The sequence below is a fragment of the Pseudonaja textilis genome, chromosome 5, assembly GCF_049901715.1.
Source record: "Pseudonaja textilis isolate UNSWEBS1 chromosome 5, rPseTex1.2, whole genome shotgun sequence".
NCBI lineage: Eukaryota > Metazoa > Chordata > Lepidosauria > Squamata > Elapidae > Pseudonaja > Pseudonaja textilis.
The window spans coordinates 25,056,964-25,083,058 of NC_141994.1; the positions used below are offsets into that span (position 1 = coordinate 25,056,964).

At 43.5% G+C, this 26,095-nt stretch overlaps 1 protein-coding gene across 11 annotated transcripts in view; it reads right to left on the reverse strand.

The window, feature by feature from the left end:
- The window catches only part of MAGI2 (membrane associated guanylate kinase, WW and PDZ domain containing 2), a 566,496-nt gene extending 541,308 nt beyond the window's left edge, over positions 1–25,188 (reverse strand). For 6 of the 11 annotated variants that reach the window (XM_087934361.1, XM_087934362.1, XM_087934363.1 and 3 more), the window contains exon 1: positions 24,272–25,184. In XM_087934361.1, the coding sequence (XP_087790487.1) occupies positions 24,272–24,575 (304 nt within the window). In that variant the 5' untranslated portion in view covers positions 24,576–25,184. Of the gene's footprint in view, positions 1–24,271 lie in introns of all 11 variants that reach the window. The other 5 variants (XM_087934368.1, XM_087934369.1, XM_087934364.1 and 2 more) reach the window with 4 other exon arrangements.
- Between the last annotated feature and the right edge of the window lie 907 nt (positions 25,189–26,095).

Here is a 26,095-nt window from a genome sequence, read left to right on the forward strand (position 1 = left end):
GACTTTATTTGTCAGAATGTTGCCAAAGGGGATGATGTGATGCCGGGACATGTCGTAAGTATGAATCAGTTGACAAGTTCTTGAAGTTTGATCATGTGACCGTGGGGATGTGCAACGGCTGCAATGTGAAAACTGGGCATAAGACACTTTTTTTCAGTGCTGTGTAACTTGGAAAGGTCACCCCCCCCCAAAAAAAAAAATAAAAAAAATAAAAAGGTTGTTGAGACTCTAGAAAGAGTGCAGAGAAGAGCAACCAAGAGGATTAGGAAACTGGAGGCTAAAATATATGAAGAACAGTTGCAGGAACTGGGCCTGCTAGTTTAATGAACATGATAGGAGTGACATGATAGCAGTCTTTCAATATCTCAGAGGCTGCCCCAAAGAAGAGGGAGTCAAGCTATTCTCCAAAGCACCCGAAGACACAGGACAAGAAGCAATGGATGGAAACTTATCAAGGACAGAAGAAACCTAGAACTAAGGAGAAATTTCCTTACAGTTAGAACAATTAATCAGTGGAACAACACTAGAAGATTTTAATGAAGAGATTGGACAGCCATTTGTCTGAAATGGTATAAGGTTTCCTGCAGGGGGTTGGGGGAGAGAGAGAGAGAGAGAGAGAGAGAGAGAGATGTAGGTAAGTAAGTAGGCAGGTAGGCAAGCAGGGACGGAGGTAGGGAGGTAAGTAGGCAGGGAGATAGGTAGGCAGGCAGGTAGATAAGTAGGCTGGTAGGTGAGTAGGTATGCAGGTAGGCAGGGAAATAGGCAGGCAGGCAGGGAGGGATGGAGGCAGGAAGGTAAGTAGGCAGGTAGGCAGGGAGATAGGTAGGTAGGCAGGCAGGCAGGAAGGTAGATAGGTAGGCAGGGAGGGAGGGAGGTAAGTAGGCAGGTAAGTAGGTAGGTGGGTAGGTAGGTAGGCAGGCAGGCAGGGTGGGAGGTAAGTAGACAGACAGACAGACAGGCAGCCAGGATTTATAACATGTATACTGCTCATCTTGTCTGGAGATGACTCTGGATGGTTTACAAGCATTAAAAGCAGAAACATCACAAAGATAACACAGTAATAACAATTGATCATCATCATCATTCTCATCATCATAGTTATCCAGGCCATTATCCAATTGTTTCTCTACCCCGTTTGCAATGGTTTTAGAAGCTTTCCAGGCTGAAACCAAATATTCAATAACATCACAGACTTTGGACAGTCTGTCCAACTTTGCTTTCAAGATGAATCTGATATGGGGGATAACAGAAATCTTGCTGGAAAAAATGCACACTCCACCCAACCAAAAAGAAAAAAGAAAAAACACCTTTCCAGAAACATAGGCTTATTTTTTAACTGGATGTGAGATGGAGCTGAATCCTTTTCATACATTTAAGAAAAATAACTGCTCTGCTCTGAGATTATTTCTCCAAGGGGCACTTTATTAAATGGACACGTTGAAGTGAAGACTATAAAATCTATCTCTGAAACCAAGGGTTGAGGAAAGGCCTGGTATAGGCTGACTCAATTGCACACTAGCAATAGCACTTAGACTTATATACCGCCTCACAGTCCTTTACAGTCCTCTCTAAGTGGTTTACAGAGTCAGCATGTTGCCCCCAGCAATCTGGGCCCTCATTTTACCAATCTCAGGACAGGATCGAACTACTGATAGCCAGCAGAATTAACCTGCTTTCTAATCACTGCTACACCATAGCCCTTGGAGCAATAGCACTTAGACTTATATACTGCTTCACAGTGCTTTTTCTAAGCAGTTTAAAGAGTCAGTCTATTGCCCCCAACAATCTGGGATCCTAATTTTACTGAGCTTGGAAGGATGGAAGTCAACTTTGAGCCCGTCAGGATTGAACTGCAGACAGTTGGCAGAACTAGCCTGCAATACTGTATATTCACCTCTGTGCCAAATAATAATACCAATAGCACTTAGATTTATATACCGCTTTATAGTGTTTTACAACCTCTCTAAGAAGTTTACAGAATCAGTCTATTGCCCCCAACAATCTGGGTCCTCATTTTACCAACCTTGGAAGGATAGAAGGCTGAGTCAACCTTGAGCCAATCAGGATCAAACTGTTGGCAGCTGGCAGAGTTAGCCTGCAATACTGCATTCTAACCACTGGCACCACCAGGGCTCTTCTGACACGTCATCCATCACTATGCAAACACACATCTAACCATCATTGAGATCTGAATGTCCAGGTTTAGGGCAGAATCTTGGAAAATGCCCAAGCTGTGAATCTGAGTTTATTCAGGGAATGTAACTTTTGATGGAAACTCATCAAGGAAAGAAGCAGCCTGGAATTAAGGAGAAACTTCCAAATAGTGATGACCATTTACAGCTTGCCTCCAGAAGTTGTGAGTGCTTCCATCACTGGAGGTTTTTAAAAAAGAGACTGGACAGTCACTTGTCTGAAATGGAATAGGATCTCCTGCTTGAGGAAGGGAGTTGGACTAGAAGACCTCCAAGGTCCCTTCCAGATCTATTCTGATTGATTGATTGACATAAATGGCTGGGCTTCGTATTTCTTGATCTGCTCTTCGATGACAACTAGCATTTTCTCAGTGAAGTTTTATTTTATTTTTTAAACCATCATTTGGTCATTAATTGACGAACTCTTCTGCACTTCAGTGGAGAGGAAAGGAGTGATTCAAGGGGACAAAACTGCAAGAAGCTTTACAGGTAAAGAAACTGCTTTTCGTCTTCTTGCAAGCCTCTTTAAAGATGGGGTTACAGAACGGCACAAAAAAATGCCATGAATAAAGAAATAAATAAGCTCCCCTTTTAAGTCTCTTTCTTTTCTACCTTGATTACAGTATTGCTTGGTATATCCTTTGGGGAGATATTTATTTTGTGGTTTGAAATAACTCGGAGGATGTCGACAGAATCCGGACATATGAAAATAATTATTGCATATTACCCTGCCCTTCCTGGTGAGTGAAGAAACTGGAGGAGGTTTGGCTGAGCAGCTGAAAAATTGCATTTTTCTTTTTTCCCCCAAGTTTCTGAGAGAGAGGAGCTGGAGCCAGTTAATTTAAAAATAAAAATAGACAGGGTAAAATCTTCGTTTAAGAACTCTCTCCACATTTTATTGTTATCAGATAAAATCCAATCTGTGTTAAAAAATAAACAACCACCACTCGGGGCGAGGTGCTTGTCTGGTTGATCAAAAATCAATTGGGAGGAACTTCAAGAAAGTCCTAATCACCTATCCTTTCTCAAGTGATTCGACGCTGACATGATATTAAGCTACATTTATGGAACGGTTCATTTAGTAACTGTTTGAAGTTCCAGCGGTAGTGGAAAAAAGTGACTTGTGAATGTTTTTCACACTTAAACAACTGTTGCAGCTTCCCCAGAGTCACATGATCATAATTCAGATGCTTGGCAACTGGAATGGACTTATGACTGTTGCAGCCAGAGCATAGAAAAATCCAAAGAAGTGGAATGGAATGGAATGGAGTAAAGTACAGTAGAATACAATAGGGAATAGAATAGAATAGAATAGAATAGAATAGAATAGAATAGAATAGAATAGAATAGAATAGAATAGCAGAGAAGAGAAGAGAAGAGAAGAGAAGAGAAGAGAAGAGAAGAGAAGAGAAGAGTAGAGTGGACATGTCCATATGCTCAGAAGTTTTGGAAAAATATCACAAATTGGATTCTAAATATAACTAAACAAGAAGTAAAACTTGAACCCGAAACCTTTTTGCTGGGTATGATAGACTCAAAAATAGAAAAAAAAATCAATATTTAATCTTGCACATTATAACGGCAGCCAGAATAAGCTATGCTCAAAATTGGAAGCTCTCTATTGTCCCTTCAGAGGAGATGGTCATTAAAAAAATTCACGAGTGTGCAGAGATGGACAGCCTAACCAAATTACTAAAAAACAACAAAGATAGTGAATACTACAAAGTTTGGAACTGTTGGTACGAATGGTTAAAGAAAAAGCAACATTTGACAACTGAATAAGTTATGAAACTATGAAGGACGTGCGTTTAATTATAAAGTATTCTGTGAAATTAAAACATTAAAAGAACGAGGAAGGTATTGTAACAAAGTAGATCGCGTCAATGTTATGGGGTAAAAGAAAAAAAGAAAAGGAAAATGTAACCAATGCTCAATACCTGCTGCAAAATGTATATATGTTTGTTTATATGTTTGTTTGTTTCTTTTCAAATGTTTTAGATAGCTGAAACTTAAATAAACTTTATTTTAAAACTTAAAAAAAAAGACTAGACTAGACTAGACTAGACTAGACTAGACTAGAATTCTTTATTGGCCAAGTGTGATTGGACACACAAGGAATTTGTCTTGGTGCAAATGCTCTTAGTGCACATAAAAGAAAAGATACATTAGTCAAGAGTCAAGAATCATCAGGTATAATACTTAATGATAGCCATAGGGTACAATAAGAATAGAATAGAATAGAATAGAATAGAATAGAATAGAATAGAATAGAATAGAATAACAGAGTTGGAAGGGACCTTGGAGGTCTTCTAGTCTAACCCTCTGTTCAGGCAAGAGACCTTATACTATTCCAGACAAGGGCGAGCATGGCCAGTTCAATGTCACTCATCGAGGCTCTGTTTTCAGCCACAACGGCCCTCCTGGATTCCATTCTTGGTCATGATGGCCCTCCTTGGCTCTATTTTTAGCCACAACAACCCTCCCGGGCTCTGTTTTCAGCCATGATGGGCTCCTGCAGCTCTCTGCCAGTGAAAACGGAGCTCAGGTGGGTGTGCGTGGCCCTCCTGAGCTCCCTTTTTGCTGGCAGAGCCACTGTGGGCCAGTCCTTCACTGTTTTCAGGGCAGGCCCACGGGCCACATCATAAACTTTGAGTTTGACACCATGAACTAAGTCCAGCTGTGACTAGCAACATCCTTGCAGTTTTTCCCTCCCGCACACAGCCTGGCAGGACTGTTGCAGTTGCTACTGCTTTCAAACTCACTGCAGAGAGCATAGAAACCCCTCCCGCAATGCGCTGCTTCAGTAATTAATTCTCTACCTCAGTACATGGAAGGAAATTGAGACCATGCAACCCAGCCAGGAATTCCACCTTAGTTCTGCAGGGTGGGGAATTCCTGACAAAACATCTGGGATGTTAGAAGAAAGAAAGCCTTTGATTTTTTTTATTTTAAGAAAAAAAATGATAGCTAGATTTTTTTTTAAACAGAGTGTTTATCCTGTGGCTGTGTAAAGAGACAATCTGGGAACACAAGAATAGCGTCTTCAGGTGAGGAAGTAATCCATTACCTCTGTCGAACAGAAAAGTACAAAGAAACCATGAAATCTAAAGGTGTTTTTCCAAAAGACAACTGGACTTTCTATATACATATTCTGTTTCCCAGAAAATAAGATCCAACCAGAAAATAAACCCTAGCATGATTTTTCAGGATGCTCTTAATATAAGCCCTACCCCCAAAATAAGCCCCAGTTAAGATTGTCAGCCAGACTGACACATTTAGTACAGTATTAGCAATAGCAATAGCACTTAGACTTATATACCGCTTCATAGTGCTTTGCAGCCCTCTCTAAGCGGTTTGCAGAGTCAGACTCTTGCCCCCAACAATTTGGGTCCTCATTTTACCCACCTCAGAAGGATGGACGGCTAAGTCAACCTTGAGCCTGGTGAGATTCGATCTGACAAATTGCAGGCAGCTGGCTGCAGCAGAAGTAGCTTGCAGTACTACACTCTAACCACTGTGCCACTGAGGCTCCCTGGAAAATAAGCCCTAATATGTCTTTTGGAGCAAAAATTAATATAAGACCATGTCTTATTTTTGGAGAACTGGCTGACTGTAGTTGAACAGTTTGATTCTCATCGACTCAAGATTGTCTCGGCCTTCCATCATTCTGAGCTTGTTAAAATGAGGAGCCAGATTGTTGGGGCTAATGTGCTGAATTTGTAAATCGCTTAAAGAGGGCTGTAAAGCACTGTGAAGTGGTATATAAGTCTAAGTGCTAAGTATGTATATATCATGTCTATACCTGTGTTATATATGGGTATGGGTAAATATATATTTTCTTTTGGGAACAGGAAACAGAATATCATTTTTTAATGTGTTCCAGTGTGCTGCCAGAAAAAAAAGTGATATTGAAGGTTATCTTGGAAGTGAAATATTTTCAAGGAAAAAAAAATCAAACATGAAAATTCAGTTGCCTTTTGGAAAACCACCTTAGGGACAACCCTGGCATGGATGATCGAGAATCTCTATAGACAAAGAGATCCATGACTTCTAATAAATCAGAAGAAAAGTAATCTTGATCAGTTATCCAAGAGAAAGACCAGGTTTGGGGAAGGCAGCTCTAACAAAACCCAGTTACCTGTTGGGCAGTCCTTGAACCGTCTCGTTTCTAAACAACAGAGCTGCAGTGGTTTTTCAGAACATCTTGGCTGTCATAACAACTCTATCTAGCTCTATCTGTGTTTACTTGTGGCTTAATTACTGGCTTACTTTAGCATATTTTAGACATGCCCGACTTGGAAAAAACACAGTTTGAAGTCATAGGTTTCCAAAAAGTCAGCTGCGATTTAACGACTGCACAAACTTTAGTGACTTCTGGATGACCTACAGTATATTTTTGTGACATTGTCCAATTGTTAGTCATTATTTTTAAAGATCTATTTCACCAAGGAGCCGGTCAAATAGCAATGGATGGAACAGAATAGAAGCAATAGAAGCAACGGATGGAAACTCATCAAAGGAGATGAGTGACCTAGAATTAAGGAGAAATTTTCCTGACAGTGAGGACAATTAACCAGTGGAATTCCTTGCCTCCAGAAGTTGTCAATCTCCAACACTGGAAGTTTTTTAAGAAGAGATTAGATAATCATTTGTCTGAAATGGTATAGGGTTTCCTGTCCAAGCAGGGGGCTGGACTAGAAGACCTCCAAGGTCCCTTCCAACTCTGTTCTTCTGTTATTCTGGATAAGGTTATCTTCAATCCACTTGGCTCTTTGTAAAAAGACCGGTTTCATGTCTGAGGTTGAAATGATTGATGACTGCTGTTTGTACAAGTTTTTTTTTTTTAATTCTTGACTCATATTCTTCTGGTTGCTTGTTGTTCTTCCTGAACCAAATGGGTGGTCTCAATTCCGGGCTGTGTATGTGTCTTTTTTTTTTTTGATCTTTTGTTTTTGATGTCGTGGATGTATTTTAACTTCTATCGCTCTCAGCTGCCTTAGACATTTTTGGAAATAAGAGTAATGGTTTAGCACAGGGGCCTGCAACCTTAAACACTCAAAAGAGTCATTTGGACCAATTTCAAACAGAAAAGAAAACACCCGGAGCCTCAAAACCTGGATGGGCGTGGCCAACTCAACGTCACTCCCACCTAGTCACATGACCCACCCGCCACACCACGCCTACCCGAGTTTTGTGACTACCAGTGTTTTCTATGGGAAATGGGTCCCCCCACTCTCTCTCCTTCACAAGTTCAAAAGAGGGCTGTGAAAATATTTACAGACCCCTCACATCCCAGACATAAACTGTTTCAACTCCTTCCTTCAAAACAATGCTATAGAGCCCTGCACACCAGAACAACTAGACAAAAGAACAGTTTTTTTCCCGAAAGCCATCACTCTGCTAAACAAATAATTCCCTCAACACTGTTCAACTATTTACAAAGTGTACACTACTATTACTGTTAATCTTCTCACCACTCTTTATCACCCATCCCCTCCCACTTGACTGTTTCCTAGTATGATTTGATCATTGATTGTACTCTATGACTATCATTAAGTGTTGTACATTATGATTCTTGATTCTTAATGAATGTACCTTTTCTTTATGTATACTGAGAGTATTTACACCAAGACAAATTCCTTGTGTGTCCAATCACACTTGGCCAATAAACTATTCTATTCTATTCTATTCTATTCTATTCTATTCTATTCTATTCTATTCTATTCTCTCTCCCTCCCTCCCTCCCACTCATTTCTGGTTTTTGTGTTTCACCTCCTCAGACCAGGCAAGGGGTGACTGGGAGGGGTGAGGGGCGGGGACAGCCAGTGGTGGGATCACCCAGCGGGGAGCCACAGCAGAGGGCCCAAAGAGCTGCATGCGGCTCCAGAGTCACCTGGTTGCCGATACCTGATTTAGCAGAACATTAGAGCATTAAATCATTTCAGTTTAGTGATATGCCAATCTCCAAATTCCAGTCTTTCTAATTTCTGGAATGTTTTCCTTCATCTCTGAACATACATTCCTTATTTATCAGTGTTCCTCCCCCCACTTTTTTTCCTAAGGTATACAGATAATGAATCTCACTACTATGCGATCGCAATCACACCAATGTTCTCAGCCAAAGTGGTAATGTTGATGCAACACTATTAGCTAGCGCAGTGATGGCTAACCTTTTTGGCACTGAGTGCCCAAAGGGTGCACGAGCCCCCACAAAATGCAATATGCGAGCATCCCCCCTGCATGTGCCATGCCCTCCCCACATGTATCCCCTGTGGATGCATGTGCATCCCCTACACATACATGCACATCCCCGTGCATGTGCATGCATCTGCCACGCATGCACTCCACCCTGCACACATGCATGGCAGAGACCCTAAGACCAGCTGGCCAGTGGGAGGAGCGCACGCTGCACAGCAAATCTGATCTGGGGCAACGGCTCATGTGCCCACAAAGAGGGCTCTGCGTGCCACCTCTGACACACATGCCAGAGGTTCGCCATCACAGCAGAGGTGCGTTTCAGCAGGTTCTGACCGGTTCTGGAGAGCCAATAGCATAAATTTTGAGTAGTTCGGAGAACCGGCAAATTCCACCTCTGATTGGCCCCTCCCCCATCTATTCACCATCTCCTGAGTCCCAGCTGATTGGCTGGGTCTTCTTTGGTTGCCCTGCACAGAAGAATGGAGCTGGAAAGCAGGTTAGTGGGGTGGGGAAGGAATGGGGATGTTGCAGTAACCTTCCCCTGCCACGCCCACCAAGCCACACCCACAGAACCGGTAGCAAAGAAAATTGAATCCCACCACTGCATCACTGAGCTAGTGGGTTCATGTAGAAGAGAAACAGAGAAGCCTGTGATATTTCTAACTAAACAGGCTGTATTGGGCCAAAAAAGTCAACTACCTAAACATCTAAAACCAAGGGATGATATATAGTTTTTAGGTTGCATTGCCACGTTCAGGTTGACACACAAGCTGAAATTTTTTTCCCCCACACTTCAGATTTAAACTTTAAAAATGCAGAATACACCCTGTAGTACGATAAACAGTACTTCTCTTCTCTGTAATACAGAGAGGCAGCAAAATTGCTTTCACTTTGGCACAGCACATTAAACACTGGCTGAATTTGAACCATATTTTCCTTGAAGAAAATCAGATCTTTTCCATGGGCCTGAAAGATTGGAAACTTTCCCTGTTCTTTCATTTCTCACAGGTATGTTCTTCTTCAATCTTACTCAGAACTCTATTTTTTGTTTTGTTTTTTCATTTTGGGGCATCTGTGCAAACCTGGAAATGTGTCAACTCAATGGGATTTCCCTGTGATCAAACTCAATAGGCCCACATTGCAGCTCAAACAGATGGACTCCAAATCATAGTTTGGTGACTGGTATCTCAGTCCCATCGCTTTCTCATTATTTCTTCTCAAAATATATTTACCTCCCTTGGATTTACAAGCCAATGGTGTGTTTGCACACTTGTGTGAGTGATAGCCCAATTCATTCTTGGCTCCTTGCCTGATCCTTTGCATCTTTCAACTCCCACCCTTACTCGTATACAACACACACCACAATAAAGGACTTAACAGATAACAGATAATCAGAGTTGGAAGGGATCTTGTAGGTCATCTAGTCCAACTCCCTGCCCAAGCAGGAGACCCTATACCATTTCTGGCAGATGGGAGTCCAATCTCTTTTTGATAGTCTCAAGTGATGGTGTTCCCACAACTTCCGAGGGCAAGCTGCTCCATGGGTTGATTGCTCTCACTATCAGAAAATTTCTCCTTATTTCCAGGTTAAATCTCTCCTTGTTCAGTTTCCATCCATTATTCCTTGACTGGCCTACAGGTGCTTCAGAAAATAGCTTGGCCCCCTCCTCTCTGTGGCAGCCCCTCAAATGCTGGAAGACTGCTCTCCTGTCTCCCCTGGTCCTTCTCTTCACTAGACTAGCCAGGCCCAGTTCCTGCAACCGTTCATTGTATGTTTTAGTCTCTAGTCCCCTAATCATCCTGGTTGCTCTTCTCTGTACTTTTTCTAGAGTCTCAACATCTTTTTTATAATGTGGTGAACAAAAGTGGATGCAGGTGTGGTCTTACTAAGGCTTTATAGAGTGGTATTAGGACCTCCCTTGATCTTGATTGTAACCCTCTGTTAATGCAATTTAGGATTGTATTGGCTTATGCCTTATCCGTTACATCTTTCAATTCCCACCCTTATTGGTATACAACACACCCCACAATAAAGGATGTTTTTGTGGAATGTTGCTATTGGAAGGGAGAAACTCAGGGTCTCCTCCCCCCATCCCCATGGCTTTAATACAAACCTCCATGGAAGTATGTGATCTCTACGTGAACGTTTTTATGCATACGTATGGGGAGACGGATGCATGCATGCACACGAGTGTTCCTGCGAGAATAAAGATTGTTTTATTTATTTATTTTATTTTATGTTTATTTGTCAATTGCTTACAAGATAATAGGTAGAAGTAAAAACATAGTTATGAATACATGGATATATATAAGAAAAATAAAAAAATATATAAAAGAAACAATAGGACAGGGACGGTAAGCACGTTGGTGCGCTTATGCACGCCCCCTATTGTAAGGTTTCAAAACTTCTTTGTTTTTTAAATTTAAAACTGCTTTTTCCTTTTTAACAAACCAGAATGCTGAAATTTAGGATGTATTCACACCTGGGAAGCAAGAAAACACAAAGCTGGTGTTCTTTTCCTCTTGAATAAAACACACACAATTTGTGTTTTTTTTTTTGTCCTACCGAACCAAGGGATTCCCACACTACCTCAAATGCTGGCATGCTTGTTTCTCAAGCTGGTTGTTCTTTGCACATGGCATCAAACCTGAGAGACGGAATTGGCTTCCCACAGCAAGCCAACCATCACAAACAAAGGAATGTGTGGTCTGTGGGATTTAATATTGCTTCTTCAGGGTGGAGTTTGAGGGATGGTGAATTTTCAGCAGAAATCTGAAGCACAGCGCTGGGTTTGAAGAGCGCGTGTTTAAATAATGTACTGCTTTATCTGTGGTTGTGCATCTTAAGATTAGACGATGTTTTTCATTCCGTTCCAAAAAGACGCTTTGGTTTTATAGAGTTAGAAAAACAGAGTTGGAAGGGACCCTCGAGGTCCTCTAGCCCAACCCTGTGCTTGAGCAGGAAAGCCTATACCATTTCAGATCCAGTCTCTTTTGGAAAGCCTCCAATGATGAAAGCCCCCACAATTTCTGGAGCCAAGCAGCTCCATTGGGTGATTGCTCTCGCCATTAGGAAATGTCTTTTGTGTATTTGTGTGCGTGTATGTGTGCCCGCTAGCCTTTAGAGTGTCATGTTTTCTCACTGTGTGCATAGAGAGATTTTTATTCCTCATGCAAAAGGACATTATGTATATATATATGTGTGTGTGACAGAGGGAGAAGGAGAGAGAGGGGTGGGGAGAGGGAGGGAGGGAGAGAAAGGAAGAGAGAGAAGAGAGAGGGAGAGAGAGAAGGGGAGGGAGAGAGGAGAGAGGGAGAGAGGAGAGAGGGAGAGAAAGGAAGAGAGAGGAGAGAGGGAGAGAGGAGGAGGAAAAGAGAAAGGAGAGGGGGAGGGAGAGGGAGGAAGAGAAAGGAAGAGAGAGAGAGAGAGAGGTCTTAAAGAGTACATTCATTAACTACGCACCCTAAACCCCAGCTCTGTAACTGAATCCAAAACCCTGAACGATCGTAATACATGTACACATAATACATCTATCTTGTTACATTTACATCCTTAGGGACTTCTCAGAAGGTTAATAATTGATCTCAAATACATTATTCTACAATCTTATGCAATTTAGCTAGCAGAATAATAATAATAATAATACCATTTAATAGCTTATACTCCCAGGTGTCTGTTGCTGGCCTCTAGTAAATGAAGTACTGTATATTATTACACTTAATATTTGTTTGTTCATTTGCTTGCATGCTACCCATCTCACTGTTACAGTGAATCTGGGCGGCTATGAAATGTTTAAAAATAAAGCAATAAAACCAACTCTGGATGAGGTGTGTGTGTGTGTGTGTGTGTGTGTGTGTATGTATGTATGTATGTATGTATGTATATGTATATGTATATGTATATGTATATGTATATGTATATGTATATGTATACATACATATACATATACATCTGTGAACACATGGGTGGAAAATTCAGTCCTTGATTTTTACATTTGAATCACAATGCATTAATTTAGTTTGCTTAAGAAAAACTACCCAGACAAGAATTCTAAATATGATTTTAGATATGTATGAAAACTATAAAAGGCTTTCGATTGAGACGATATGCAAAATGTGTGGTGCTTGTTTTTAACATGAACTTTTAAATGAATTTAAATGAATTTCCTACACTTGGATGCAGACTTTGTTGAAATGTGCACAGATTGTTTTATTTTTATTTTTTTAAATAAATTTTAAATAAATATATTTTTTAAAAAGTTAAAAAAACAAATACAAATAAAAGGGAAACCTAACCACCATGCACGAATAGGATTAACTCTTACCAGATCAATATCATAAGAGACCAAAGATCATTTTATAACCCACTCCAAATCTTTCAAAAGCCTTTTTTTCCATCCCAGTTTGTAAATCTGCTGGAGAGGAAATCACAGAACATTCAACCAATATTGTTTTCTTTTTTCTGCAATATGAAAAGTATTCAGCAAACAATTATGAAGCAAAGATGCCTCTTAATTTCAACCTGACTAATTATTCGTAAGAGCTTCCAAGAAAAAAATAGCAATAGCCCTTAGACTTATATACTGCTTTACAGTGCTTTACAGCCCTCTCTAAGCAGTTTTACAGAGTCAGCCTGTTGCCCCCAACAATTTGGTTCCTCATTTTACCCACCTCAGATGGACAGAAGGCTGAGTCAACCTTGATCGAACTCCTGGCAGTGGGCAGAGCTAGTCTGAAACACAGCATTTTAACTATTCCGCCACAATTCCTTCCTTCCTTCCTTCCTTCCTTCCTTCCTTCCTTCCTTCCTTCCTTCCTTCCTTCCTTCCTTCCTTCCTTCCTAAGCAATAGCAGACATATACCGCTTCAGAGAGTTTTACAGCCCTCTCTAATGGTTTACAGAGTCAGCCTCTTGCTCCCAACAATCTGGGTCCTCATTTTACCCACCTCAGAAGGATGGAAGGCTGAGTCAACCTTGAGCCTGGTGAAATTTGAACTGCCAAATTTCAGTCAGCCGGCAGTCAGCAGAAGTAGAATACAGTACTGCACTCTAACCACTGTGCCACTGTGGCTCATATATATAGGACACATATATTCAGTGGGTGGAATTCAAATAATTTAATGGTTCTCTGTCCTATTGATTTCTTTCAGCAACTAGTTCATCAAACTACTCAGAAAGTTAATAACTGTTTCTCCAAAACCAGTATGAACTGGCTGAATCTTACCACTGCATATATTCAAGGACTGTTGACAATACAGGTAGTCCTGGACTTACACCGGTTCATTTAGTGACCATACATAAGTGACAACAGCCCTGAAAAAAAGTGACTTATGACCAGTTTTTCATATTTACGACCTTTGCAGTCTCCCCAGGATTACGTGATGCTTGGAAACTGACTTATATTTATGACAGTTTCTGTGTCCCAGAGTTACGTGATCCTTTTTTGCGACCTTCTGACAAGCCAAGTCAAGGGGGAAAGCCAGATTCACTTAATGGCCATATGACTCACTGAACGACAGCACCAATTCACTTAACAACCATGGCAAAAAAGTGGCTTATGACCAGTTTTTCATACTTACGACCTTTGCAGTCTCCCCAGGATTACGTGATGCTTGGAAACCAACTCATATTTAGGACGGTTTCTGTGTCCCAGAGTTACGCAATCCTCTTTTGTGACCTTCTACAAACCAAGTCAAGGGGGAAAGCCAGATTCTCTTAACGACCATGTGACTCACTGAACGACAGCACCAATTCATTTAACAACTGTGGCAAGAAAGGTCATAGAATGGGGCAAAACTCACTTCCCAAGTGCCTTGCTTCATGACAGAAACATTGGGCTCAATCATGGCCATAAGTTGAAGAGGACCTGAATATAAAAGATGGGAAAGCTCCTCTTCCCCGGGGCATTTCATCTTTCTACTTTATTTTGACCCACATATTTCTATTAAAAAAAGGAGCCATAATAGTCACACGGCCAACTCAACTCCACATCAAGATCGTGATGTTTTAATGAACTGTCGACAAGAGAGGGATTTACGGAAAGACTGTCGATAAATTTATGCAGAATTTATGATAACGCATTCATTAAACCTTCCTCAAGCAAGTCTTGCAAACCACCGAGAAGGAAGATATTGCAGAGGCAATATTTATTGAGCATCCTTGCTTTGCTATCCAGACTGCCAAGAGGGAATTAAAAAAAAAAAAATCATTGGGAACGTATTTTATGCATTCAGAGAGAAGAATACAGAACTTAGACTGGACTGGATTTTCACTCAGCAGAAAAAGAGACATTTCCTTCTCTATTGGAGAAGGAAGCGTCTCTTTTCTGCGTTGTGAAAATTCAGGTCAGAACCTGGTCAGAACCTGCTGAAGACCACCTCTGGTCCAGTCTAAGTTCTATATTCTTACTTCTGGACAGAGTGATTTCCTTAAAAAGCAGGCTAACTTGCTTCCCCTTTTTCTTTTTATTTCATGTTGGAGAAGAGCTTTCAGTACTGTGAATGAATGGTAAATTAAGGGTATATGGCAGAAGTGGGTATTCAGCCAGTTCTGACAGGTTCTGGAGAACCAGTAGCGGAAATTTTGAGTCGTTCAGAGAACCAGAAAATCCCACCTCTGCCTGGCCCCACCAACCCCATCTCTTCTCTGCATCCCGAGTCCCAGCTGATCGGCTGGGTCTTCTTTGGTTGCCCTGCACAGGAGAACGGAGCTGGAAAGCAGGTTAGTGGGGTGGGAAGGAAATGGAGTTTTTACAGTATCCTTCCCCTGCCATGCCCAGCAATCCATGCCCACAGAACCGGTAGTAAAAAAATTTGAATATCATCACTGATATATATGGTAAAAAAAATCGCTCATTTTCTTCCCTTAAGCCTAGGGGATTAAATAGAGTGCAAGTGGCAAAATAGAATAACAGAGTTGGAAGGGACCTTAGAGGTCTTCTACTCCAGCCTCCTGCTCAAGCAGGAGACCTTATACTATACCGGACAAGTGGCTGTCCAATCTCTTCTTAAAAGCGTCCAGTGATGGAGTATCCACAACTTTCGATGCCAAGTCATTCCACTGATGAATTGTTCTCACTGTTAGGAAATGTATCCTTAGTTCTAGGTTGCTTCTCTCCTTGATTAGTTTCCATCTGTGGCTTCTTGTCCTTTATGTACAGCCCCTCAAATATTAAAAGACTGCTATCACGTCACCCCTAGTCCTTGTTTTCATTAAAGTAGACATACCCAATTCCTGCAAAATACATTCTTCGTATGTTCTGGCCTCCAGCCCCTTAATCTTCTTGGTTGCTCTTCTCTGCACTTTTTCCAGAGTCTCAACATCCTTTTTTTTATAATATGGTGACCAAAACGGGATGCAGGATTCTTAGTGTAGACTTCCTTTTAAAGCACCACTAATACTTATAATACTAATCATAAATTACTAATAAATATAAACTAATAAATAAATCACTAATCCTACCATTAGGTTGAAGTCTTGGTGGGGTTGACTCAGCCTTCCATACTTCCGAGGTGGGTAAAATGAGGACCCAGATTGTTTGGGGCAGTAGGCTGACTCTGTAAACCGCTTAGAGAAGGCTGTAAAAGCACTGTGAAGCGGTATATAAGTCTAAAGGCTATTGCTATTAATAATAAAGCAAAGTGCAAAAAAGTCCTTTAAAAGTCAAAAATCCATCTATCCATCCATCCATCTAATCAACCATCCATCCATCCATCAATTCCCAATTGTACATAGTATATGGAAATATTAGAGGATAAAGGAAAAGGCAGAATAAAAAGCTAAATAAAGACATATGAGGCATATGAATATACCACAGTAATCTATATGTATAAAAGCGAAATACCACTCATGTATAATCACAAAATCTCCAGAACTGTAAAGCCTACAAACTTGAAATTTGGCACATATCTTCCTCTTGGCTTCTAGGAGTTCACTAAGAAGTTATTTTTCCAAATGACCCTCAGAGCATTTAGAATATTTCCTATATTATTATTATTATTATTAACACGCTCTGATGCTAAGGAATTCTACTCCTCTTCCCCACCTGAAAAGAAACCTGTTCCAAATGCAAAACACGAGCAGAGGAGAGGAGTTTTAGTTTCAGTTTTGATTTCATAGCACCAAGCAGCTTTAGTACAGAACAGTTGAGCTAAGCCATGCCCACACCTCCTTGCTCACACAGCAAATACTGTTTCACTTTCCAAACAGCCTTCAACTCTCTCACAGACTGACAGGATGGTAGCCAGATGAATACCGATGGATGCTGGTAGGCAAAGGCAGAATATTTCCCCCCCTTATTTTCCTCCCCCAAAACTAAGCCCGACCACATAGTCTCGTAGCAAAGCATGGGTATCCAGCTAGTACAGAATATACAGTAGAAACCAATCTCAGAAACTTTGCCTAGCTAGATTTACTGAAGATTCTTGAGTCAACAATGCTGATCTCCAGGGAATCAAGAAATAAATAGGAATGACTTGAAGTAAGCAGGCAGGGAGAAGGATAAAGGAACGTTTTGTTAAGCTTTATGGCTGCTGCTGAAATGATTGACAGTTGTCCCACCTTTGACCAGAGAGCCAGGAGTAGCAGAAAAAGACCATTAATGGGATAACTATTGTCAGAGTTTTTTTCTAGGCAGGTGAGAAGGTAATGACAGCTTTGAACACTGCAGGATGCCAACTAATGTCTTAAAAGTCATTTTAAAGATGGAGAGGCTTTTGTCACCACTCAGCTCTCTCTCTATAAATAGGGAAAAGTTTCCTCTATAAGAAAGTTTAAAATCCTGCTGTTTCCTTAAATTCTGCTATTACCTTTCTCAAAAAGGTTAAACTGACAGCTTCTAAAACAAGCCATTCCCTATTCCTCCATTGGGCAGCCAGATGCTTTCAACTCTGCAAAAAAAGCACTACAGCTAAGCAATCCTTGACTTACAACCATAATTAAAGCCCTAAATTTCTGTGGTTAAGCGAGACAGTTGCAAACTTGAGTTTTTGCCCCATTTTGCAACCGTCCTGGCCACCATTGTTAAGTGAACCACAGCAGTTGTTAAAGTTAGCAAAACATGAATCTGGCTGTTGTGGCCCGCCGATGGCTAGCGGAGCTGGCAGCAGTGTCAGAGAGTGAGGAGGTTGAGGAGGAATATGGGCCACTCCTGGAGTCTGGGAAAGGCTCTGACGAGGGCTCTGCATCGGAGGGCCACCTGGCAGTCATCAGCTGCCTTCAAAGTTGGACATCAGTGAGGCAAAAGAACAGCTGGAGCCTGTTCCCAACGTGTGCATGTGCAGAGCTGCCTGAAGAAGGGAACAGCTAAGGAACAAGGGTCAACTTGGGAAAAAAGCCACAGTTGAATGGTGAATGGCCCCTCCCATAGGGATTAAAAGAGGAGCAAAAGGGGAGGGGGCTTTTGCAGGAAATAATTCGTTCATTCGTTGCAGCAGTGTAAAGATCTGTCTGTGCATCTCAGAGACTCAGTGCTGAGTCCTTCCTTGTCAGCACTGCGTTTGGGAATATTTACATGGCAGCTCTCCAGGCTAGATAAGGTCTGTGCTCCTAATTACACCCCTGAAAGACTGTTTTACAGGCCTTTGGCTGAAGGTGAATGCAAGAAATTCACCTTCATTTTATAAAAGGGATTTTGCAGGAACAAAGAGTCAGCTTAGTGCTGTGGGGGGAAGCCGAGGTCAGAACACTGGCTTCCCCGCTCACTTTTTTGATGGGTGTTTTCAGCACCTTCACATCTGGATTCCAGGCTGCAAAAGTTTCTACCAGTAGCTCTCAACTGACAACAATTCATTTAGTGACCGTTCAAAGTTACGGCAGCACTGGGGAAAAAAAAATGACTTGTTGACCGCTTTTTCACGCTTACAACCATTGTGGCATGATCCCCATGATCAAAATTTAGACACTTGGTGACCGGTTCATACTTATGAACAGTTGCAGTGTCCCAGGGTCTGCAATGTTCAAAGTCAATGGGGAAGCTGGATTCATGCTACAATGAAAACTGAAGTTGTGGTCACCACCTTACCCCCCCAAAAATGGTGTTGAGACTTTGGAACAAGAGCAGAATAAGAGCAACAAATAAAACCATCATGGTTTTGTGTAGACCCCAGTGTGCACATGTGTCACCTCTCCTGCAGGAGCTGCATTGGTTGCCAATTTGCTTCCGGGTGCAATTCAAGGTGCTGGTTGTCCCCTTTAAAACCCTTCATGGCTTGGGTGCGGGTTATCTGAGGGACCGTCTCTTGTCGGTCACATCTACCCGACCCATTAGAGCAAGGAGACAGGGAACGTGGTGGGTCCCACCCCTGAGGGAGATGGACCCGGTGGGACCCAGAAGAAAGGCCCCCTCACTAATACTCTTCCAAAAGGGGCAAAAGAAGAAGGGGACGACAGAGAAGGACGTGGTTGGATGGCATCACGGAAGCAGTTGGCGTGAGCTTAAATGGACTCCAGAAGATGGTGGTGGATAGGAAGGCTTGGAGGAACGTTGTCCATGGGGGTCGCGATGGGTCAGACACAACTTTGCAACCAACAACAAAAATATTGACTATATCGGCTCAAGTAACAACAAAAATATCAACTATATCAAACGATCAAATTAATGATGCAACGGACACCACAACATTAAAGAGGATGCAAATGATATAATTGCATCAGTTATGTAATGATGCAAAGGGCCTGTCTCATGTCAATAATCTGGAATGCTTTGGAACAGTTGATCTTGTTCATTAGCAGGGGGTGAAATCCAATGTAAAATGTTGTCCGTTCCATGCAAAGAATTGTTGACGGAAGGTGCGTTTGTTGTCTTCCTAACATAATGCCTTCCCTTCCCATCACGAGCAATAAAAGAAATCCCATTCAGTCTAAAGCATCTTCCAAAAGGATGATTTTCTGCACACACACACACACACACACACACACACACACACACACACAGAGTAATCATTTTTAACAGTTTGACCTTACAAGATGAGACAGAGCAGTAAAATCAAAAATACTCAATTGAAACTTGGGATCCAATCCAGTTTCTGAGTCATGCAAAAAGCAGAAATTTATGGCAAGTAATTAGCCAAAGAAAATAGCTTAAACTTTGCCACTCAAAGTTATCAGGAAATTGTCTCATCTACAATTCTGTAAAAAAAAAAAAAAAAAAGCTATTCACCCCGCTCTATGGATTTTCTGCATTTTGCATATCTCTGTCACTTTTATTTTACCAGAGCTTCCCCCGAGTCTCCTCTCCTCTTTATAAAGGGAATCTGAGCGAACAAACACCTTTAAAGTTTGGAAGTGGTTTCAAATAGTTTGCAAAATAATTCGGTCACTGATGCTAGTTATTATTTTCCTCACTCTGGTGGGTTAAAGGTTGGATGACTTTGTTTAGGAAACAAATCAAAGAGAAGTCAACTTTGTTGTTAGTTGTTCCCTCAAAAGTTTCTTTATGTATCAGTGTGGCCCACCTGAAACTTTTGTAACATTCAGTGTAAAAAAAAATAATACAAACATTCAATGTCTATGGAGATTCTCGGTCATCCATATCATAGTTGTCCCAAACATAAATTTCTAGGTTCTACCATATCTCAAGACCCAAAATGGTCACCTAACATCCAAAGCGTCATTAAAAAAGCACAACAAAGAATGTTCTTTCTGTGCCAACTCAGAAAGCTCAAACTGCCCAAGGAGTTGCTGATCCAGTTCTTTGGAGAAATGATGGAGTCTGTCATCTGCACCTCTATAACTCTCTCGTTTGGTTCTGGAACCCAACAGGACAAACAGAGACTTCAGAGGATAATTAGGACTGCAGAAAAAAACAGTTACTACCCACCTGCCTTCAATTGAGGACCCGTATACTGCACAAGTCCAAGAGTGGGCTGTGAAAATATCTACAGACCCCTCACATCCCGGACATAAACTGTTTCAACTCCTTCCTCCAAAACGACTCTATACAGCACTGCACACCATAACAACTAGACACAAGGACAGTTTTTTTCCCCAACGCCATCACTCTGCTAAACAAGTAATTCCCTCAACACTGTCCAACTATTTACTAAGTCTGCATTACTATTACTATTAATCTTCCCATACTTCTTTTCACTCATCTCCTCCCACTTATGACTGTATGACTGTATGACTAACCTTGTCGCTTGTATCTTTATGATTTATATTGACTGTTTCCTAGTATGATTTGATTGCTTATTGTACCCTACGACTATTATTAAGTGTTGCACCTGATGATTCTTGACGAATGTATCTTTTCTTTTATGTACACTGAGAGCAATTGCACCAAGACAAATTCCTTGTGTGTCCAATCACACTTGGCCAATAAAAGAATTTTACTCTACTCTACTCTACTCTACCCTACCCTACTCCACTCCACTCCTACTTCCACTTCCACTTCCACTTCCACTTCCACTCTATTCTCATCCAATAAGCTTTTTCAGCTCTTAACTGGTCTTTGTTTTTCTTCCTTTGAAGACATTTAGCTTCTTATCCAAGAAGCTTCTTCAATTGTCCATTATCCAGTCAGAGCTGAAGAAGCTTCTTGGATGAGAAGTGAAATGCCTTCAAAGAAAAAAACCCAGAAAGTTCAGTTGCCTCTTAAAAAAACACCTTTGGGACATACCACCATTCAGAATACCACCCCCCAAACCTAAAACTTCCCATATAACTGCACGGATAGCATCTTTCCATCGTTAACTTTGGGTTTATCTATTCCACGCTAATAATAAACATAAAACTGAGAATATTCACTTTTACATTGCTTCAGATCTTAAATTTTTTTTTGAACAATTCTAGATATGATTTTAAGGGAATTCATAGCAACAACATTAAACTACAATTTCTTCAGTTAAACTGAGGCTCTCCTTCATTCAGCAATTGTCAGGTTTTATATGTTATCAATAAACTCCCTTTTTATGACTCTGTAATCCTTTAATTTGGGGAAGAGTCAGGGTGACTCTATGGAACTCAGGATTTACCGGCTGGATTCCCTTCCTGATGCCTACGTGGGGTTCACAGCAGATATTTTCCCTTTGCGCCCTAGGAGAAAAATATCTACTCATCCTAGGATTGAACTGTCAACCTACTGAGTGGGAGGTGAATGTCTTCACCACTAAACCATTGTCCCAGTCCTCTATATATTATCAACGTCTGCATTTATTTAAATATAAATATTCCAAATGAATAAACTTTTCTTTTGTTGGCTTAGCAGTCTAAGCTCTGAGATCAGTTTTCAAATTACACATTTCCCAGCTTCTTATTTATTTTTATTTTTTACCAAAGATCTACTGTCCTTCTTGCCTAATCCTCCAAGGATTTCTTTAATCTATTCAAGAATGGTAAGTACAGATTCTCTAACAATCCACTGATTCTCTGAAATCAGTGCAAAAAGGTAACCATTCACTAATGGGGATGTAGATTTATGACAGAGCACTTTCCCATTTCCAAAATTGTAGCGTAGCCATACAAGCTCCAAAGTCATTTTGACATTAAGACTTATGATGGCTTTGACTGGGGCTTGAAGACAGGAAGACAGGTCCAATATTCTTGAGTTAAGTCACGACCGCTTTCCACAATCAACATTTTTAATGAAACACTTAACTATCATTTGCAATCTCTAAATTTTGGGCAGCTCTAGCACCACAGAAACACACTGCCCAGAAAGAAAGAAAGAAAGAAAGAAAGAAAGAAAGAAAGAAAGAAAGAAAGAAAGAAAGAAAGAAAGAAAGAAAAGAAAAGAAAAGAAATCCTCTACTGCAAGGCTCTTCAAACTCGGCAAGTTTAAGACTTGTGGACTTCAACTCCCAGAATTCCTCTGCCAACATGACTTGGAGGAGGAATTCTGGGAGTTGAAGTCCACAAGTCTTTAAAGCTGTCAAGTTTGAAGACCCCTGCTCTATCTGCCAGAATTTCCCAGGTTCAAAAGTTTGGTTAACCCAGGGGGGGTCTTCAAACTTGACAGGAATTCTGGGAGTTGAAGCCAACAAGTCTTAAAACTTGCCAAGTTTGAAAATCTTTGGGTTAACTTCTGAAGTCAACAACGAAAGGGGGGGGAATCACTTGGACTGCTACCCAACTTCTATTGCATTATCCAGACTTTCCACCAGAGGGCAGCAGGAAAGACACTTGCAGTAGGCAAATGTTAAACTCTTTGCTGGCCTCTAGGGAACTCCGGAATTTTAACACGCCTTTTTTTTTTTTTTTTTTTTTTGAAAGCCGTCTGAACGTGGCCTTGTTTGGATAGACCTCCAAAGCAGAAGGATTCGAGTCAAAACACTCAGAATTGCAACCGGCTGAAAGATTGTGCAGTGCAGATTCTCTTGGGTGGGTGGGGAAGCCTGGCCCGCATACGACGCAAATCCAGAAGGGGTGGGGGGGGGGGTGGGGGAAAGCCCATTAAATGAAACTGCGCAAATTCCTGCTACCTTAGGAGTAATTGCTACCATCCCTGCAAACTACTAGCAATTGGATGGGGTCCTAGCCCAGGTTGCGTCTCCGTTGCCAAGTTCCAAATTCCTCCCTGGGTCGTTGGCTTTAACAGATTTAACAGAACAGCAGAATTGGAAGGGACCTTGGAGGTCATCTAGTCCAACCCCCTGCCTAGGGGGCCCCCTTTTTTGATTGAAGCAATATTCCATTTCGGTGCAACCCCCCCCCCCCTTTTTTTGGAGTTTGTCAGTTCCTCCCCTTCCTTCCCACCCACCCGGCGTTAAAAGCAAAGGCAGGTTCCCGCAGGAATCCAACCCTCCTCCGTCTCCCCGCCCCCGTTCAGAAGGCAGCGTCTTCTCGGTGCCAAGCCTAACCCTGGGCCTCCAAACCGCGCAGAGCAATCCTACAGATTCCCCCCTCTTCCTGGCTTGGCATTCCCCCGCGGGAAAATCCGCCAAAGCTGCGCCCCCTAAAAGAAAAAGTTATGCCGAGTTTTTAAACCCCCCCCCCCACAACCAGCCCTCCAGCAAATCCAAAACCATAAGGGGGGCGGACTTTGCGCAGCAAAGCAGAGCACTCTGCACGCGCTCAGATGCCGAAGGCCCAAAGCGCCCCCCCCACTCCCTCGGAGAAGTAGTAACGGGGGGAGGACGGGTGGAAGGGAAAGGAGAAGAAGAGCTTCCTATCTGCGGCTCGGCCCTCTATCCCCCACCCTTCCCCCACCGTCCGGCCAGAGACCCCCGGCTTTTTCCCACGCTGGGCCGCTGGATTGGGACTCCTGCTTGGGAAGGGAATTGGAGTAGACTAGATGATCTCCAAGCTCCCTTCCAACTCTTAATTTTCCCCGGCCCGACTCAGCCGCTGGCGCAGAGCGCACCGTTCTCTCTCTCTCTCTCTCTCTCTCTGTGTGTGTGTGTGTGTGTGTGTTGGGGACGGGACGACAGACCCTCTGGGAAAATCTCAAAGTTGCTCTCCGGTGGGGACTACGAGCACCCCCCCCCCCAAGACCTCCGCGGACATCCACCCTCCTTTGTCCTGCTTCTCTGCCCCTCCCCTCCCACTCTCCCCTCAAATATAACAGCTTGCCCTCGGACGTTGTGGGTGGGAGCGTCCTCCCTGGGAGACTTCCAAGAAGAGATTGGGCTGCCCGATTTGTCCGAACTGGTGTGGTAGGGGCATCCTGCTTAGGCGGGGTTGGACTAGACGACCTTCCCAACTCTTAATTAATCTGCTCGTTTCCCCTGGCCCGGCTCCTTCAGCTGCTCTCTCCCCTGACGCAGAGCGAATCGTCCGGGGTGTGGGTGGGAAAAAAAACAGACCCTCCGGGAAAGTCTCAAAGTTCCCCCTCCTGGTGAGGGCTACGAGCCGCTGCCCTCAAAAGACCCCCGGGGACCCTCTCTGTCCTGCTTCTCCGCGCCCCCCTCTCCCCCTCTCCGCCCCCCGCTCCCCGGGGCCTTACCTTGCTTGACACACTTCAGCCGGACGGGGTCTTTGCAATGCTTGATGACGGCCAACACATCCCGGATGGTGAGCCCGGCCACGGGGGTCTCGTTGACCTCCAGAAGCAGCTCCTCGGGCACCAACTTCCCGCCGCTCTCATAGGCCACCTGGCCGGCGTTCACCTCCCCCACGTAAGGGAACTGCCCGTTCTCGGCTCCCCCTTTCAGCTCGAAGCCCAGCTGGCCCTCGGCGTTCCGCACCACGGCGCATTCGTGGACTCGGTGGGTCCAGTGGCTTTTTTTCTTCAAGCCCCCTTTGGACATTGCCGTGGGGGGCTGGGGGCTGGGGAGTGGGGAGTGGGGACTGCGGCTGGCGCGCCCGGCTTGCTTCCCCCCACCTCCCGGGCCTCGGGGGTATGTCCTTGGGGTTCCCTTTTGGCGGGGAAGGAGGAGGGCGGGCGAGGAAGGAGGGAAGGAGGAGGAGGAGGAGGCAGGGAAGGGTTGCGCTGGGGCGGGGGGTCTGCCGCCTTTAGTTTGGCTCGGCGGCGGGTGGAAAGAAGGGAAGAAGAGAGAGGGAGGGATGGAGGGGGAGAGGAACAGGGAGGAAGGAAGGAAGGAAGGAAGGGATGGGGGAGGCTGGCTCTAGCGGCGGCCGAGGCGGGAGCCGCAAGCCATGGCAGCCCCCGCTGCAGCCCCCCGCCGCCCTGGCCGCTGCAGCAACTCGGATGCTGGGATGCTGGCAAGCTGGGAGCGCCTCTCTCTCCCTCTCTCTGTGTCTGTCTGCCTGCCAGCCAGCGAGCAAGACTAGTTGTACAGTAAGTGTCGGGCGAGGGTGGGTGGGCAGGCTGTGTGCAACGCCTGGAACGGAGGCCGGGGGAGTGGGGGGGGGCGCAGCTGGGGCTGGCTGGGCTGGCTGGCTGGCTGGGAAGAGCTCTCCGTCGCGCTGACCCGGTAGTTGAAGACCGGAGAGAGAAAGAGAGAGAGAGGCTGGCTTCGCCACAAACGGGGAGGCGAGAAGAAGGCGGGGAGAGAGAGAGAGAGCACAGCCAGCGGTGGGTGGGGAGGGAGGGAAGGAAGGAAGGAAGGAGGAGGGAGAAGGAGGAGGAGGAGAAGAAAGAAGGAGCCGCTGGAGCGGGCAGAGAAGGAGAGAGTGCCGCAGGCGGTGGCTGCGGCGCCACGGCCGGGACGCGCTCTTGGACCTTCGGTTTTTCTCTCCCTCTGAACGCGGAGGATCCGACTTTCTCCCCGCCCCCGCCCCCGCTCGCCCCCTCCCCTCTCCTCCTCCCCCCCACAGCCCTGGGGTCTCCTTGGAGTGGGGGATGGGGATGGGGGCTGCCGTCGCTCCAGCTGGAAGGCAAGGCTCTCCAAAAGGGGGAAAGCGAAAAGGCCACTTTCTCTCAGCCCTTTCACTTTCTCTCGCTCTTCTGGGGTTGAATAAAATAATAACAGTAACAGGCATTGACACATTGGCCGTCAGTCAACTGCAGAAGGTAGCTTGGCTTGGAACGGCTTCCACTCTGTGGGCAATATCTGTAACACCTTCAAACATCCAGATTTGCCTATCCCAGGTCCTTGGTAAGGACTAGAAAGGTAGAGCCAAAATGCCAAATCCAGTCTGAACATCTGGCTGACTGTGCAAGTAATAATAATAATAATAATAATAATAATAATAATAATAATAATAATAACAACAACAACAACAACAACAACAACAACAACAACAATTGATCACATACTGAGCTGTTGCAAGACAATCGCTCAGACTGACTACATACGTCACAACACAGTCACTCAGATGGTCCACTGGAACTTGTGTCACAACTACCATCTGCCTGTAGCAAAGA